Source organism: Cydia splendana, chromosome 5, assembly GCF_910591565.1.
Source record: "Cydia splendana chromosome 5, ilCydSple1.2, whole genome shotgun sequence".
NCBI classification, from domain to species: Eukaryota; Metazoa; Arthropoda; class Insecta; order Lepidoptera; family Tortricidae; genus Cydia; species Cydia splendana.
In genome coordinates this window covers 9,855,847-9,869,808 of record NC_085964.1, presented here as the reverse complement: position 1 = coordinate 9,869,808, position 13,962 = coordinate 9,855,847, and the positions used below count along the sequence as shown (strand labels likewise).

The window sequence follows — 13,962 nt, the reverse complement described above, 5'->3', positions numbered from 1 at the left end:
TAAAATAAATAATAGTAATAGGTAATACTCATTTTGAATTAAGTAATTATTTACTTTTAGACTTCATACCTTCATCAAGGCGGTTACAAACCTATCTCATCTCAGAAAACTTTAAATCCATAACATACAATCATAACTCGAAAAATTTACTATTCCGATATATCTAAAAACAAATATGTAATTAAAAAAACCTAATCCGCTTTTCTGGTAGCAGTTCGGTTCTGTAAGGGTCGCAGTTCTAACCTAACTTACTTCTGGTTGCAGTTTGGTTCTATAAGGATCACAGTTCTAACCTGACCCACTTTTCTGGTCGCAGATCGGTTCTGTGAAGGCCGCATTTATAATCTAGCCCACTTTCCAATCTCAAAAGAGGGAACCCTTTTGTACCTACCCTTCATGGCACTAAAGTGAAAGTATGGAAATTATCACTACTATTTCATTCTTTAATATTAATGCCTATCCGTTAATATTAAATTCGTTTACAAAAAAAAAACTGAATAAGTGCGAGTCGGACTCACCCATCAAGAACGGAACACTTTTTAATATTTGTTGTTATAGCGGCAACAGAAATACATCATGTGTAAAATTTCAACTGTCTAGCTATCACGGTTCATGAGATACAGCCTGGTGACAGAGGGACAGTGGAGTAAACTGAAATAAAGGTTCCGTCACACCGGCGCGATTTCAGAGCCGGGCCTGAGCGTTTTATATGAAAAAGCGGCGCGCCCCGCTCACGCGCCGCACGCGAAACGCGCCTGTGTGACGGAGCCTGAAATGTCAAACCGGGCAAGTGCTCGCGCACGAAGGGTTCCATACTTTTTAGTATTTGTTGTTATAGCGGTAACAGAAATACATCATCTGTGAAAATTTCAACTGCCTAGGCCTATCACGGTTCATGAGATACAGCCTGGTGACAGACAGACAGACAGACGGACAATGAAGTAAAACTGAAATAAATGTCATATACCTACTAAAACATATTAATAAAAATTTACTCGGTCAGCAATGTGAGTCCCTTGGAGAAGCAGAGGTCTAGTCTAAACTCCCACTTACCATCGGCATTAACAGCCTTGTATGCTTGTTTGCCACCAACATGTCATATTAAAACATATTAATAAAAATTTACTCATTTCATCAGTCATATCCAGCCTAGCATTGCATTGGCCCCGCTTAAATATTTCTTTAATTCGTTGTTATAGCGGCAACAGAAATACATCATTTGTGAAAATTGAAACTGTCTAGTTAATCTAGTTATCACGGTTCATGAGATCTTGAGATACAGCCTGGTGACAGACAGACGGACAGCAGAGTCTTAATGTTTAATAGGGTCCCGTTTTTACCCTATGGGTACGCAACCCTAAAAAGTGACCAAGGCCTCCAGTGCCCTAGGCGGGAATCAAAGCAGCGTCCTCTGCTATTGCAGCAGGTGCCTGTGCCATTCTGCCACCGGGCCACCCACGGCGGCATAGGTCGAATTTTTCCAAGTATACTTATGCACTACTGAAGGCTTATGGAGCCTCGCCATCCCTAAGCCTAAATTAAATACTTTCTGAAAATAATTTGTTTTGATCTAATAACATATTGTAGTCCTCGTAATAGGGGTCCCGTTTTTACCCTTTGGCTACAGAACCCTAAAAGTCAACCTTGTTTTGGTACTATGTACTACGCTTCACTATGACTCTGAAATTTTAGCAGGAATTAATATTTTTTTTGTTGTCACCTGTCAAATTAGAATAGAATAGAATAGCCTTTATTGACCAAAAAATTAAATTTCAGCACATATTACATTTAAATAAATTCACATTTCATTTATATCAATTAGTTTCAATATTTTTTCCTTAGTAACTTTATTAAATAATTTTTATGTCATTGCTTTTTAATAATTATTTCAGTCTGCCTTCTTGGCATAGGCCTCCCCCAGCTCTCTCCACAGCTCCTCTATCCCTTGCCGTCCCTATCCAATTAGGTCCCGCATGCTTCTTTATGTCATCCGACCACCTCATTATTGGTCTCCCTTCTCTCCTTTTTCCATCTCTAGGATACCATTCCGCTTCCTCTCTATCCCACTTATCTTTACCTTCCCTTGCCATATGTCCAGCCCAACCTGTTGCAGTCAAAAGTGTGAACTGGCCAAAGAACTTTTAACCGACAAAAACAGGCAAAACTGCTTTTGACTGAGCATGTTGGTCAAAAGTAGTTTTACCTGAAAATCATACCTATTTCTGGCAGCAGTTTCGTTTTTAGGGCGTAGCAAAAAAAATAACCCTAACCTACCTACATATCTCTGGGAACAGTTTCGTTTTTTGGGCGTAGCAAAAAAATAACCCTAACCTACCTATCTCTGCGAGTACTTTTGACTGATAGTAACAGTCACAACACAATTACTATTAACCAATGATTTTCAGGTAAAACTACTTTTGACCAACATGCTCAGTCAAAAGCAGTTTTGCCTGTTTTTGTCGGTTAAAAGTTCTTTTGACCAGTTCACACTTTTGACTGCGACATATATACGATCTATATATCTTATTATATTTAATCTTATATTCAACTTACATTGACTCCGGAGATAACTTATTAGCTTTATGCAGTTGACTTTCCAATTCACCGATACACCTCAAATTTGATTCATAGTCTAAAGCACAGTTATTAAATATGTCCACAATACACTGTAGCTTTTTGCACTGTTTCACACTGGCAATGTACTTAATTAGAGTGAGTTACAGTCAGCTGGCACTTAACTCAAAGTTTCTTTGAACAACGTCATTTTCATCTCGCTCACTTATTAGTTTATCACAGCTGCTTCAAGGTTGCTTTCACTTGCATTTCCAGGTAGCTAGTAGTGCCTTGACATGTAAGAATATTTGGAATCATTCTGAAATATTAAAATACAACTGAGAGACCGATGTTTATACTAAACACAATACACCCATGGAACGCTTTGAAGTTCAAATCTCGTTACGTTACGATGGCGTTTGCACTTTGCACTATGTTCGGTGACTATTTTTTATTGTTAACACACACAATACACTATTTAACAGGTTTTTATCACGTCTGGAGTACCGGATAAAGTATTTTCGAATAACAGCCGTCGTTGACGTCTAGGCAGTGTTGCTATCGTCTTAAAAGCCGTAACAGACTATCGCACGTTCTGGCTTAAAAACAAATTTATGTAATAATTATACCGGTATAGATATCCATATGAAACGAAACTTAATGCAAATAATAACCATTATACATACCGGAAAGTCATCAAATAAACAGTAATATTCGTCTTGCTTTTTATTTAAAAAAAAACGACCAACCTAACTTGTAAGCATGTTTGCAGTTTCTAAACGCAACGCATAGCTGTCAAATGTCAACCAACAAATTGAGCCTTTAGTATTGTTTGTCGAAATTTTTTCACTTTTAAATGCAAAATACGCGACAATACGAATTTTGCGGATATATGTTCTCGATTCAAAAGTAATATTTTTTCAAGCTCTTTCGATTGAGCATAATTTAATTTGTTTCTACCGTCAAAGCCGCTCGCGTTTATATATAAGGATCATATCCTGAACATCAGAATTCGTCACCAAATATTTATCTAACGCATATGCACAGATCTTGTTTCAATTAAATAATCTTCTTTAATTAAATGGGCAAGTAATGTTCTTGATGCAGCCGAATTTAGTCATTTTATTGGATTTTAAACGGTATTATCGGCACATTTTCCTTTTTTTTGTAAATACCGGGATCCCGGTATTGCATTAAAAAAATCCGGTATTGAAAAATGCGTTTAAACAGACGGGATCCCGGTATTTCGGGATCCCGGGATCCCGGTATTGGAAGCCCTAATGTAGTGTCCGGAGGGGAAAATTACCTTTCGAACACGCGTATTACCTTTCGATCGTGTCTGAGCAAACGTAACTCAGGCACGTGGTTTGTTTGTCGTTGGTGGGCGGAGAGGACGATTTTAAAGACTATTCGCGTGTTTTACCGGGGTGCTGGCGCTTTAAACCAGCATTCCAATCGGCACTGGCTGGACGGGTTTTGGCGGATTTTAAACCGTCAAGCTCTTAATAGCAGTGCCGTCTTCTTTGTTAACGCTTTGCGGTATGACTTAAATCATACGCGTGAACGTTAATGTTGCTGTTAGGGGGTTGTTCTGTGGCACAAGCATCGGGGTTTTGTGTGTCAGGCTGACAGTCTTGCGTCGCCCGAGACGGAGTTTGTACAGTCGACACTTGTGAGTCTTGTGTTGTTTCGAACGTTACCGTCTGCCTGTCGTTCAGACACAGCTGGTCAACGTATCGTTGTTGTTGTGTTATTGTCTGATTTCCGCGTTCAGACCTGTGACGTCTGACAGTCACGGCCTGATACGCGCGCTGTATATATTTGAATTAGTTGTAGTAGCAGTAATCGATCTTAGTTAGTTTAATTTCACTTGGCTATATGCCGTCTTCCGCTGTATCTCTTGGACGCATAACCCGCGGCCTGGGCCGTTCGTTATGCCACCAAGGAATATACGCGATGCGACGTTTCATAGTCATGTAGCTTAGAGCTTTACTTGCGAACGTCAAGTCCTTATAAAGTAAGTCTGGTTTAGTGCGTGGGTTCGATTTTTTTGGTTAGTTAATTTTTTTTGAGTGGTATGTAATTGTCTAGGTACTTTCCGTGGATAGGTTTTGCGAACTGGGGACCAGCTCAAAATTTTGCCATTTGCCATAGTCAAAATTTTCTTCGGGAAGGGGAGCACTGTAACAACAAAATTTTACTCTTTCATTTTCAATATAATAATTCACAGCAGGGTCGTTTGATACCCTTAACGCCCTCTAGTCAGCGCAGACGTACTCGCGCAGCGCCCTGTCGAAATGAACATGGTCCGGGTTGCTAGATTAAAAATAATTTCAGTACCTTTCTACATTTGTTTTTTTTTAATTGCGGGTCGTTTTTAAATTAAAATTGTCTTGAAGTACCTTTTTTTATTCGTCGGCGCGTTGTATTCAATATTAGTCTAACCAACTAAATAAGAAAGGAAACGTTTTTTTTCGCAAAGTCACCTAGGATCGCACGAGCTCGGTTCGGACTGTGGCAACTCCGCCATTCGATTTGTCATTCATTCTTACTGTCAAAATGGAGAAAGATCATTTTCGGTTGCTGTGTCTTGCCGTATGAAAGCCGTTTATGGCTATAATAAATTCTATCGGGAGTAATCTCCCTTTTGAGTGAGTATTTTGGTGATTTTTGCAGTGGGTTTTGTGTGTAAGATTCAATTTAATAGTGTGGTGAATTTTATTTTCAGTCCGGGTGAAATACCGGTGTCCATGCCGCTGAATTTCCGGGGCCTATGAGCCCAACAATTTACAGACCTCGCTTGTGTTGACATATCGATGCAAAAACATATCTGCGGGCCGTTTTTCCACAGCGAGTAAGTTATGTATTATTTGTTTTTAAGAGTATAACCTTCCGCTGCGCGGGTCAAAGTTTAATCTTTGACCTGACGCGTCCCGTTCCAAATTCGAAATTATGTATGTCTGACCTCCATTTTGTTGCAAATCTATTTAGGTTTCAGCGTGCCCAAAGCGTTGTGTACTTTTGTCTTACTAGTTGAAAACCTTTCCAGGGTCTACACTTTACCTATAAGTCTTCTACCCCTTGTGTGTCCGGTTGTCAGCGCTGCCTGGCAGTCAGCGAGTGCTTCTGGCCCTGTACCTGAGCTTTTGGTGACGTGGCAGCGGTAATCTAGTACCCTAAACTCTACGGACAAGGTCAGCTTCTTCCAACCTTTAATTTACTTCTACGGCGCCCAACATTCTTGTAATTTAATAGCAAATATCTGATTAAAAGTGTTCAACCATAAGATTTTAGCCGCTAAACCCACATTCGCTCTCTCGTCCCTATTGAAGTCTCATGTTAAAAAATTAAGAGCTAGATTAAGGTAACTGTAGTGTATGCAAGGCCCTTAAGGCACGGTTAATGAATTTCCTTTGTTTTTATTAATAAAATAAAAGTTGTAACTACAGTGTTTGTATTTTTTTTCCTTTAAAATATTTAGTATAGCCCCCTTAGAATAATAATTGTAACAGTGTTCTTTAGGTAAAGATTTGAATAGTCTATGCCACTACTATTTAACTGTGTGTGCTGACTTTCGGCGGCCGCGTGTATCACGGTCTGCAGGTTAGACCGTGTGATAGAAAATACCTTATCGCAGATGTTGAGGTCAGCGCCGTGCGAGACGAGCAGCCGGACTATCTGCGTGTGTTGTCGCTCGACTGCCAGGTGCAGCGCTGTCTGCAGGTTCGCGTTCTGCAGATCAGGGCGCGCGCCGCCGCGCACCAGCAGCTCGGCCACCTCCGCGTGGTTGTTCAGCGCCGCCAGGTGGAGCGCGGTGTAGCCGTCGTCTTTCGCATCGTCCACTATCCACGGCCGGGGGAGTTTACCCAGCATTATTTTCATGGCACTGAAACAATGACAGAAAGATGTTGTAACTAAGACATTTGTTCTAAGATCGTGGTAGAATGGCGTTGGCAAACAATAAATCATGCAACCCGAGTTCTTCACCATGAATATAATATAATGTATTAATAATGCCATATATTTTCATTTTCAAATTTATATTTTTGCTTCTTAAACAGTTTTATGGACATTGTTCGAATATTAAATGAGAATTCGCACAATAACGGAGCTTTCGTTTCATATTTATTAATAATAAACAAATACTCAATAAATTTTACGTGATTTCAGTTGATTATACTATTATAATTGTATACTGTGCTCAATGCTGACAAACAAGGCTATTAAGCCGCCTATAATAAAGTTCCGCGCATAAAAGTTTCGACACAAAAATAGCCATTTATAGTTATGCAGTTGTTAGTAGGTATATCAATAGTAGCTTGCTAGGGTAAACTTATTTGCATAATACACTACATGCTTAAATAAACAGGTAAATACATAAACGATTAATTGACAAATATAAAATCTTGTCTTCGACAGGTCTACTCTAACCGGCACGTAATTATCAAAATACATAACATAACCCATTCACATTTAAACTTAGATAATTTAGTACCTACATATATAGTAGTATACCTACTATAATGGACGCGGAACCAGTAATGGGACAAAAAAACACAATTCCTCTAAAATAAGTATATAAAAGTAGTTTATAAACACTGGATATATTTTTATCATAAATAAGAGTCCTATAGAGCTGATTATGTTTGAATTTTTATTAAATTCGGTTATTTTTTAAGAAATGTGCGTCAACCCAAAAGTTGTCGTGCCACTGAAAAAAAATATCACTAAACATTCTTAACAACTTCGCTAAGAGAGGTGAGTTAATTTATTAAATTTTAATTAATTAATACTTGATGAAAACTAGAATGTGTTTTGTTAATTGCATTTACCATGAGATAAGGTATACAACACACTATGTTGTGACTCCACAGATGTAAAAAAATAGTGGTATTTGGCCCAATCCCATTATAGGAGCTGTAAAACTGCATACCTCCTATGATGGGACAATTGACATAATGATCCGATGCTTGCCATGCCATAATTTCATGTTTTAAACAATACAGAAGTAGAATGTAGTTACGAAATATGTCAACCAGGAGGTATTCTCGGACTTAGGATAAATTAATATCGTTTTTCCAAACTTTTATTTAACTTGCCTTGTTAGTTAGTGTGGGTCAAATCTTGGTAGCTGAATTTGACCCACTTTTCGATTTCCGATTCAGTTGAAATTTTGTGTAAGTACGTAATTAAGTATGCAAATCGGATGATAATGCAATATTATGATAACATGGACTTGATCTGATGATGGAGACAGGAGGTGGCTATGGAAACTTTATCGCAATAAACCCTAACTAATTGTGTTTGGGTATATTAGAATTGTCTCGATGAATCTAATACAATAATAATTGGCTGTGGAAAGAAAAATACATTCACACATACAGCGATAAAAGGTTATACCAAAAATAGTTTTTTTTGCCATAACTTATTCTCCATTTCTATATTTTATACTGATAGAGCAATGTCCATTATAGGGGGCCCATTACTGGATCCACGTCCATTACCGGGGGCCCATTACTGGAGCTTTGGTATCCATGACTGGAGAAAAAAAGCATAGTTTTAATTTGTTAATTATGTGGAAACTCATTGCAGTATCTTTGATACAACACGCCTAAAACATGAAAGGCGGATAGGACTTTCATCTTTTAACACGCTAAGCGGAGGACCATTTACATGTACAAGGGAAATATCATAAATACTCCAAATTTCCTCTTAAATGTCCCATGACTGGTGCTGTTACTATACATATCTTTTTATATGTATACCTAATCTTGAATCTTGATCTTAATGAATGTGCTAAGAGTAGGTACGTAAGAAGTGATTTAACTTGGGTTCATGTCACATGAACAAGATTTTCGCATTGGAAAAAAGGTTAAGATTATAGAAAATTGGTAAATATGCTTTTGCGCCGCAAATATATGCACTCTGATTTACAATCTCCAGGCAGAACCGATATGTCGAGGTGGTTGAACCGAAACAGAAATAACTCAAGACATCGTAATAGAAGGCACTTACAAGTTTCAGATTCAGATCCAAACACGACTACTGTGGAAAGGTGGATAGATGGTTAACGTTATAAAAGTTGAATAACTACCTACTATCTATAAGAAGTCGACGTGACAATTACATATTATTGATCAATATCTCCAGGGTTTGGGAAACATCATTTTTTGCGTAAAAACTCAGCCTCACTGTGCAGAGGGGGAACGCGGCCAGAGTCCTGGGAACAATGCCTCAGGCTAATTTAGATTTAGACTTTTGATTATTTGTTTAATCTCTGTTTTAATAAAAGTTTAGTTTCCACGTGCTAATCCGTACTAATATTACAGTGGAATCCGTTTATTATGACTCCGCATATACTGACCAACGGCTTACTATGACGCAATTACTGTGCAAAGTTTGGTTTTCATATAAAATTCTTTGTGACAAAGTCGGATAAGATGACTTCGCTTATAGTGACAAATCGCTTACTATGACCTATAAATCCTATTTTTATGGAATTATGTCCGGTTATACTGACACATTCGCTGGTTTTCGTGGCCGTCCCCACGTCTTTCCTTGCGAAACGTTTGATGCGTGTGTGGCGTGTAAGTTGTTTTAGTTTTGATTCTCGGGATAATTGGTACACGGTTAACAAAACTCATCTCTCGCAAAGGAATTTGAGATTAATTTGGAAAAAGTAACAAAAAGTTTATAATATGACATCCGCTTAGTACCTATGACGTGTTTGTCACTTCCCTTCGATGTCATTATAAGCGGATTCTACTGTATCAACATCTGTAGAAACACATGATTTTAATTAATGAGTTAGGTACATATTAAAAATATAGAATAGTACTGTATCCATAAGCACATGTGGGATAAGTATATTATTGTTGTTACCTATTAAGACGAAATTCGACTTTACATTTATGTAGAGTCACAATCGTTGACGACGCCGGCAAGGTCGATAAACTCAAAAAGTCGGATTTGAAACTACTAACGGACAATTGAATGGATGGAAACAATAAATTAAGCGGTACACATTTTAATATGCTACGTTACGTTCAAAGAGTAAAAACGAACGAACTAATTAAATAAGGTCAAACGAGGCCGGGCGGCGGTGCCGGGTCCTCTACTCACTGCGCGTGCAGCGGCAGGCCGGCGCGCCCGGCCGCTCGTCTCCTCGACTCCGGCGCGACCACGCGCGCGGCCCGTGCACACTAATGCAATGGGATTTATCGCATCCAACACCCGACCTATCAAATATACAATCTCCTCTCTAACCGTTACATTTTGTTTTCAAGGAAATCCGTGCATCTCATATGAATTATAATGTGATACGGACCGCGTTTTTCATAAATATACATTTAGACGACACAATGCATTTTATTTAGTGAAATTTTTGAAACACCGAAGTGATTTTTGTAAGTGATTGGATGACATCAACGGATATATCTCACAACGTTATAGTATGGTGAGTTGAATGGTGTTTCCAGAAGTATATGTATACAGGCTGATACATTTTACATTCAGAATCAGAGCATTTCTTCTCAGTATTGAAGAGACTATACAATTTAATGCGATGCTAAGCAACATCAAGCAAGCTAGTTGTCTGAAAAAAACCAACACGAATGTGAAAAAATACTGTTTCCGGTCCGGTTACCAACACAAATAATTTGATTGTATTCTTTCTCTACATAATTCTGTGGCCAAACTGTTCTGAATAAACAACAGGGAAAACAAAATAATAACTTTTTCCGCAAGCTGCAATTAAGGACGCGAATACTTTTGTTTTGTTTATTTTGAGTGTCTGATTTATATTGCGGTTACGAATGTTATCTTGTTTGAGGACGGCGTCCGGTAGTTTCCGGGGAGTTTTACGTCGTGTGAGCGGCATAAATCGGTATCGGTATAATAGTAAAATGGTATTGGAGTGGCGAGTGCCGAACACAAATTATACGATATTGACACAGTGCGGGCGTGGGGCCGGCGGCGCGGGGCGGCAGGGCGCGGGCGCGACCGCTGCACGCCGGAGACAAGAGTTATTATAATTGTAAAGCAGACCTACATATTCACCTAATGGTAGGCGCACCATTACAGGATTGTCTTTTACAAGGACAATAAAACCCCTGCATTATCATGATAACGCGCTGAAATTCAGCTCCCTGTCATATACAGTGCTTCTGTTTATACGTGCGTTTATTTCAGCTCCAGGGGCCTCTTTCAGTATAATTGAAAGGCAGAGTTTGAAATGGCCACCTGATAAATTATACATATTAGCGTTATGCATCAAGCTATAAAAAAACGCGAATTTTCTGTGTACATACAATTCTTTAGATTAACAAAAATTTTATACATTTTGCGCAGCAATGTTTTTTTGTCATAATTATGATAACTACAAGTAGGTATGTAATACGAACGACGTGGGAGGCATCGGCCTAGCAAAAATAGTTTTATTTCTTCAAGGAAGGGCTAATTATGCTACGGACCAACATTCAGTGCTCTCATAAAAAAGTTACTTGAAGACTTGTTTGTTAAATAAAAGCTACATTCGGCGATAGTTAGATGACTTCTGTCGGATGAAGCCATGTTTTAAGCTAGGATCCCGTACTATAAATCATAAATTTATAAACGTGCAGGCTTTGCAGTTTTCATTGCACAGCAAGACGAAAGTGAGTTATGGAGTCGATGTTAACATTATAGTGTAAATACTGTAAATCATACTCATACTCATTCATTATAATGCACTGTATACAAAGCTGACAGAATCTAAACATGATATATATATATATATGTATATATGAAAGTGATGTGATATTTTACCTAGTTTTATAAACGTTACAAATACACCTAATAACCATTTTTATTTGGAAGGATAATTTCTCGTTGAATCGATAATATAAAGTTATAAAAGTACTCCTATGTACTCTCACCAGTCTCACCCAATCGTCACTCATCAAAAAAAAGAAAATTTACATATAAATCTGAAATCTGATTACGGGGAACCGTAGCCCCATTGCTATTCTTCCACAATTCCCATGTTGAAAAACATTGGGACAAAAGCGGTACTTACATTCTTTTACCTCGTGAATATTTTCGCTAAAATCGCCGACTGTTTGCGTCGGTTTCGGAACCGCGACCGTAGATTTTCTCTACAACCCCTTTTCACCCTTTAGGCATTTTATTCGCAACACTTTCAGCACGAGCGGTAAATTCGAAATACCAAGCTTAAAAGTTGTAGTGGGGAAAGGTTAGGGCTTCTGGGTTAGTGTAGGCAGGAGTAGTATTGGTAAGAATTTAAGTCTAATGAGTCTAAATTCTAAGAATATGACTCGGATTTTCAAGTCGTGAGTCGAACGGACGAGTGGGAAGGGGCTCAAGGAGAGTAAAAAAAATTATCAGCTATAGCTAACTTTGTGTATGAAAACCCTGATTGTTAAGGTTAACAACGCGTCTTTAAATAGTTTCAATTGACTAAAAAGACTCAAGCATATAGAAGCCTCATGAAAGTTAAAATAACTCCAAGTTCGACATAATAACTGGATTCTACATGATTCATTAAAAAAAAAGATAAAAGATAAAAAAATTTATTTGCAAGAACACGGTTACAATAAAAGGTCTTAAAAATATAAAAGTTCCACGTATTCAACCTGCAAGCAGGTGTGCAAATTAACATGCAATGTGTTGCTAAGCATCACTTATTTTTACCTACTTAAAATCTAGAATTCTATACTTATTTACAAATATCATTATTATCCTATTTATTAAAATTATTATTTATGTCAAATACTCCTTAACACTGTAAAAACATTTTTCTTGGAGCCATTGGGTCAACCTAATTTTAAATGCCTAAATGCAACCTAATTTTAAATGCATTAGAATTACTCCAAATCAAAGACTCGAGTTTTGTCAATACTAGGTATAGTAGAGGAGTTGTATGAAAACTTGTAGGTGAGGGTCAAAATAATTCCCACAAAGACGGGGTTTGATGTTTTTAGTTCTTTGTGTGTATCTTTATGACATACTAAAAATATATCAAAATATATTCATGCAAAACGCATTTATTGACATTTGAAATTTGAAAAATCAAAAATAATATTAAAAATCGTGTGTGGTATCAAATAACAGGAAATTACACGCTAAAAAAGATTGTGAGATTGATTTTACAAAATAAAAATAAAAAACAAAAGTAGTGGCTTAAAAACTGAATTTTTTTCAATGTTGAAAGTTATTTTCTACACTGAAAACAAAACTAAACTATTATAGTTTTACACATCAAAATACATTGTGTAAAAGAAAAGAATATTTAATTCATGAATACTTATTTTTAATTATATTATTATAATATGAAAAATATAGGCTCACAGGCTCTATATTTATTTAAAAGTTTTATCAATAAACTGAACGCACTTCAAAGGAGGTGATTGGCAGAATATAAAAAACAAAAAACGATTGTAGACTAGTCATCCGAATTTGCTCGATCGAATTCTTGGCCGGAAGTGAGATATTTGATATTAAAGGACTCTTTTTTTAGTATGTTGTAAATAATTCTTTAGTATGTTCTAAAACGGTGGCGCATAGCAAAAATGTTCTTATACATAAGTAATCTGCATAAAATTACCCACAAGAAAGATTCAGTACAATTTTTCGCTAGGATCAATATTCAAAGAGATATTAACGCGGGAAAGTTAATTATAATCACTTCTAAGGTCCCTTTTTTTTAGTTTTTCGTAAATAACTCGTAAACGGTGGCCAATATAAAAAAATATTGTTAAATGTTAATAATCTACACAAAATCCTCTATAAAAAAGATTCAGTACACTTTTCGCAGGGATAATTACTTAAAAAGATAATAAAGAGGGAAAGTTAATTATAATAAATTCTAAGGTTCCTTGTTTTTATTTTTTCGTTAATAATTTGAAAAGTATGACTCGTAGCAAAAAAAATCTTGTACATAAATAATAAACATAAAATTTCCTACAAGAAACATGTAGAACACTTTTCGCTAGGATCAATATTAGAAACGATATTAAAGGAAGAAAGTTCATAACAATTAATTCACAGGTCACTTTATTTTAGTTTTTCGTAAATAATTTGTAAAGTATGACCTATTTTGCTATGGGCCACAGTTTACAAGTTATTTACGAAAAACTAAAAAGGGACTTTTAAATTTATTATAATTAACTTACTCGCTGCTTTATTTTTTTAAATATTGATCCTATCGAAAAGTGTTCCATATGTTTCTTGTAGGAAATTTTATGTTTATTATTTATGTATAAGTATTTTTTGCTATGAGTCATACTTTTCAAATTATTAACGAAAAAGTATAAACAAGGAACCTTAGAATTTATTATAATTAACTTTCCCTCTTTATTATCTTTTTAAGTAATTATCCCTGCGAAAAGTGTACTGAATCTTTTTTATAGA

At 36.7% G+C, this 13,962-nt stretch overlaps 1 protein-coding gene across 2 annotated transcripts in view; it reads right to left on the bottom strand.

Moving 5' to 3' along the window:
- The window catches only part of LOC134790656 (E3 ubiquitin-protein ligase MIB1), a 274,710-nt gene that overhangs the window by 10,944 nt on the left and 249,804 nt on the right, over positions 1-13,962 (bottom strand). For both annotated transcript variants that reach the window (XM_063761528.1, XM_063761529.1), the window contains exon 12: positions 6,181-6,439. In XM_063761528.1, the coding sequence (XP_063617598.1) occupies positions 6,181-6,439 (259 nt within the window). The remainder of the gene's footprint in view (positions 1-6,180; positions 6,440-13,962) is intronic.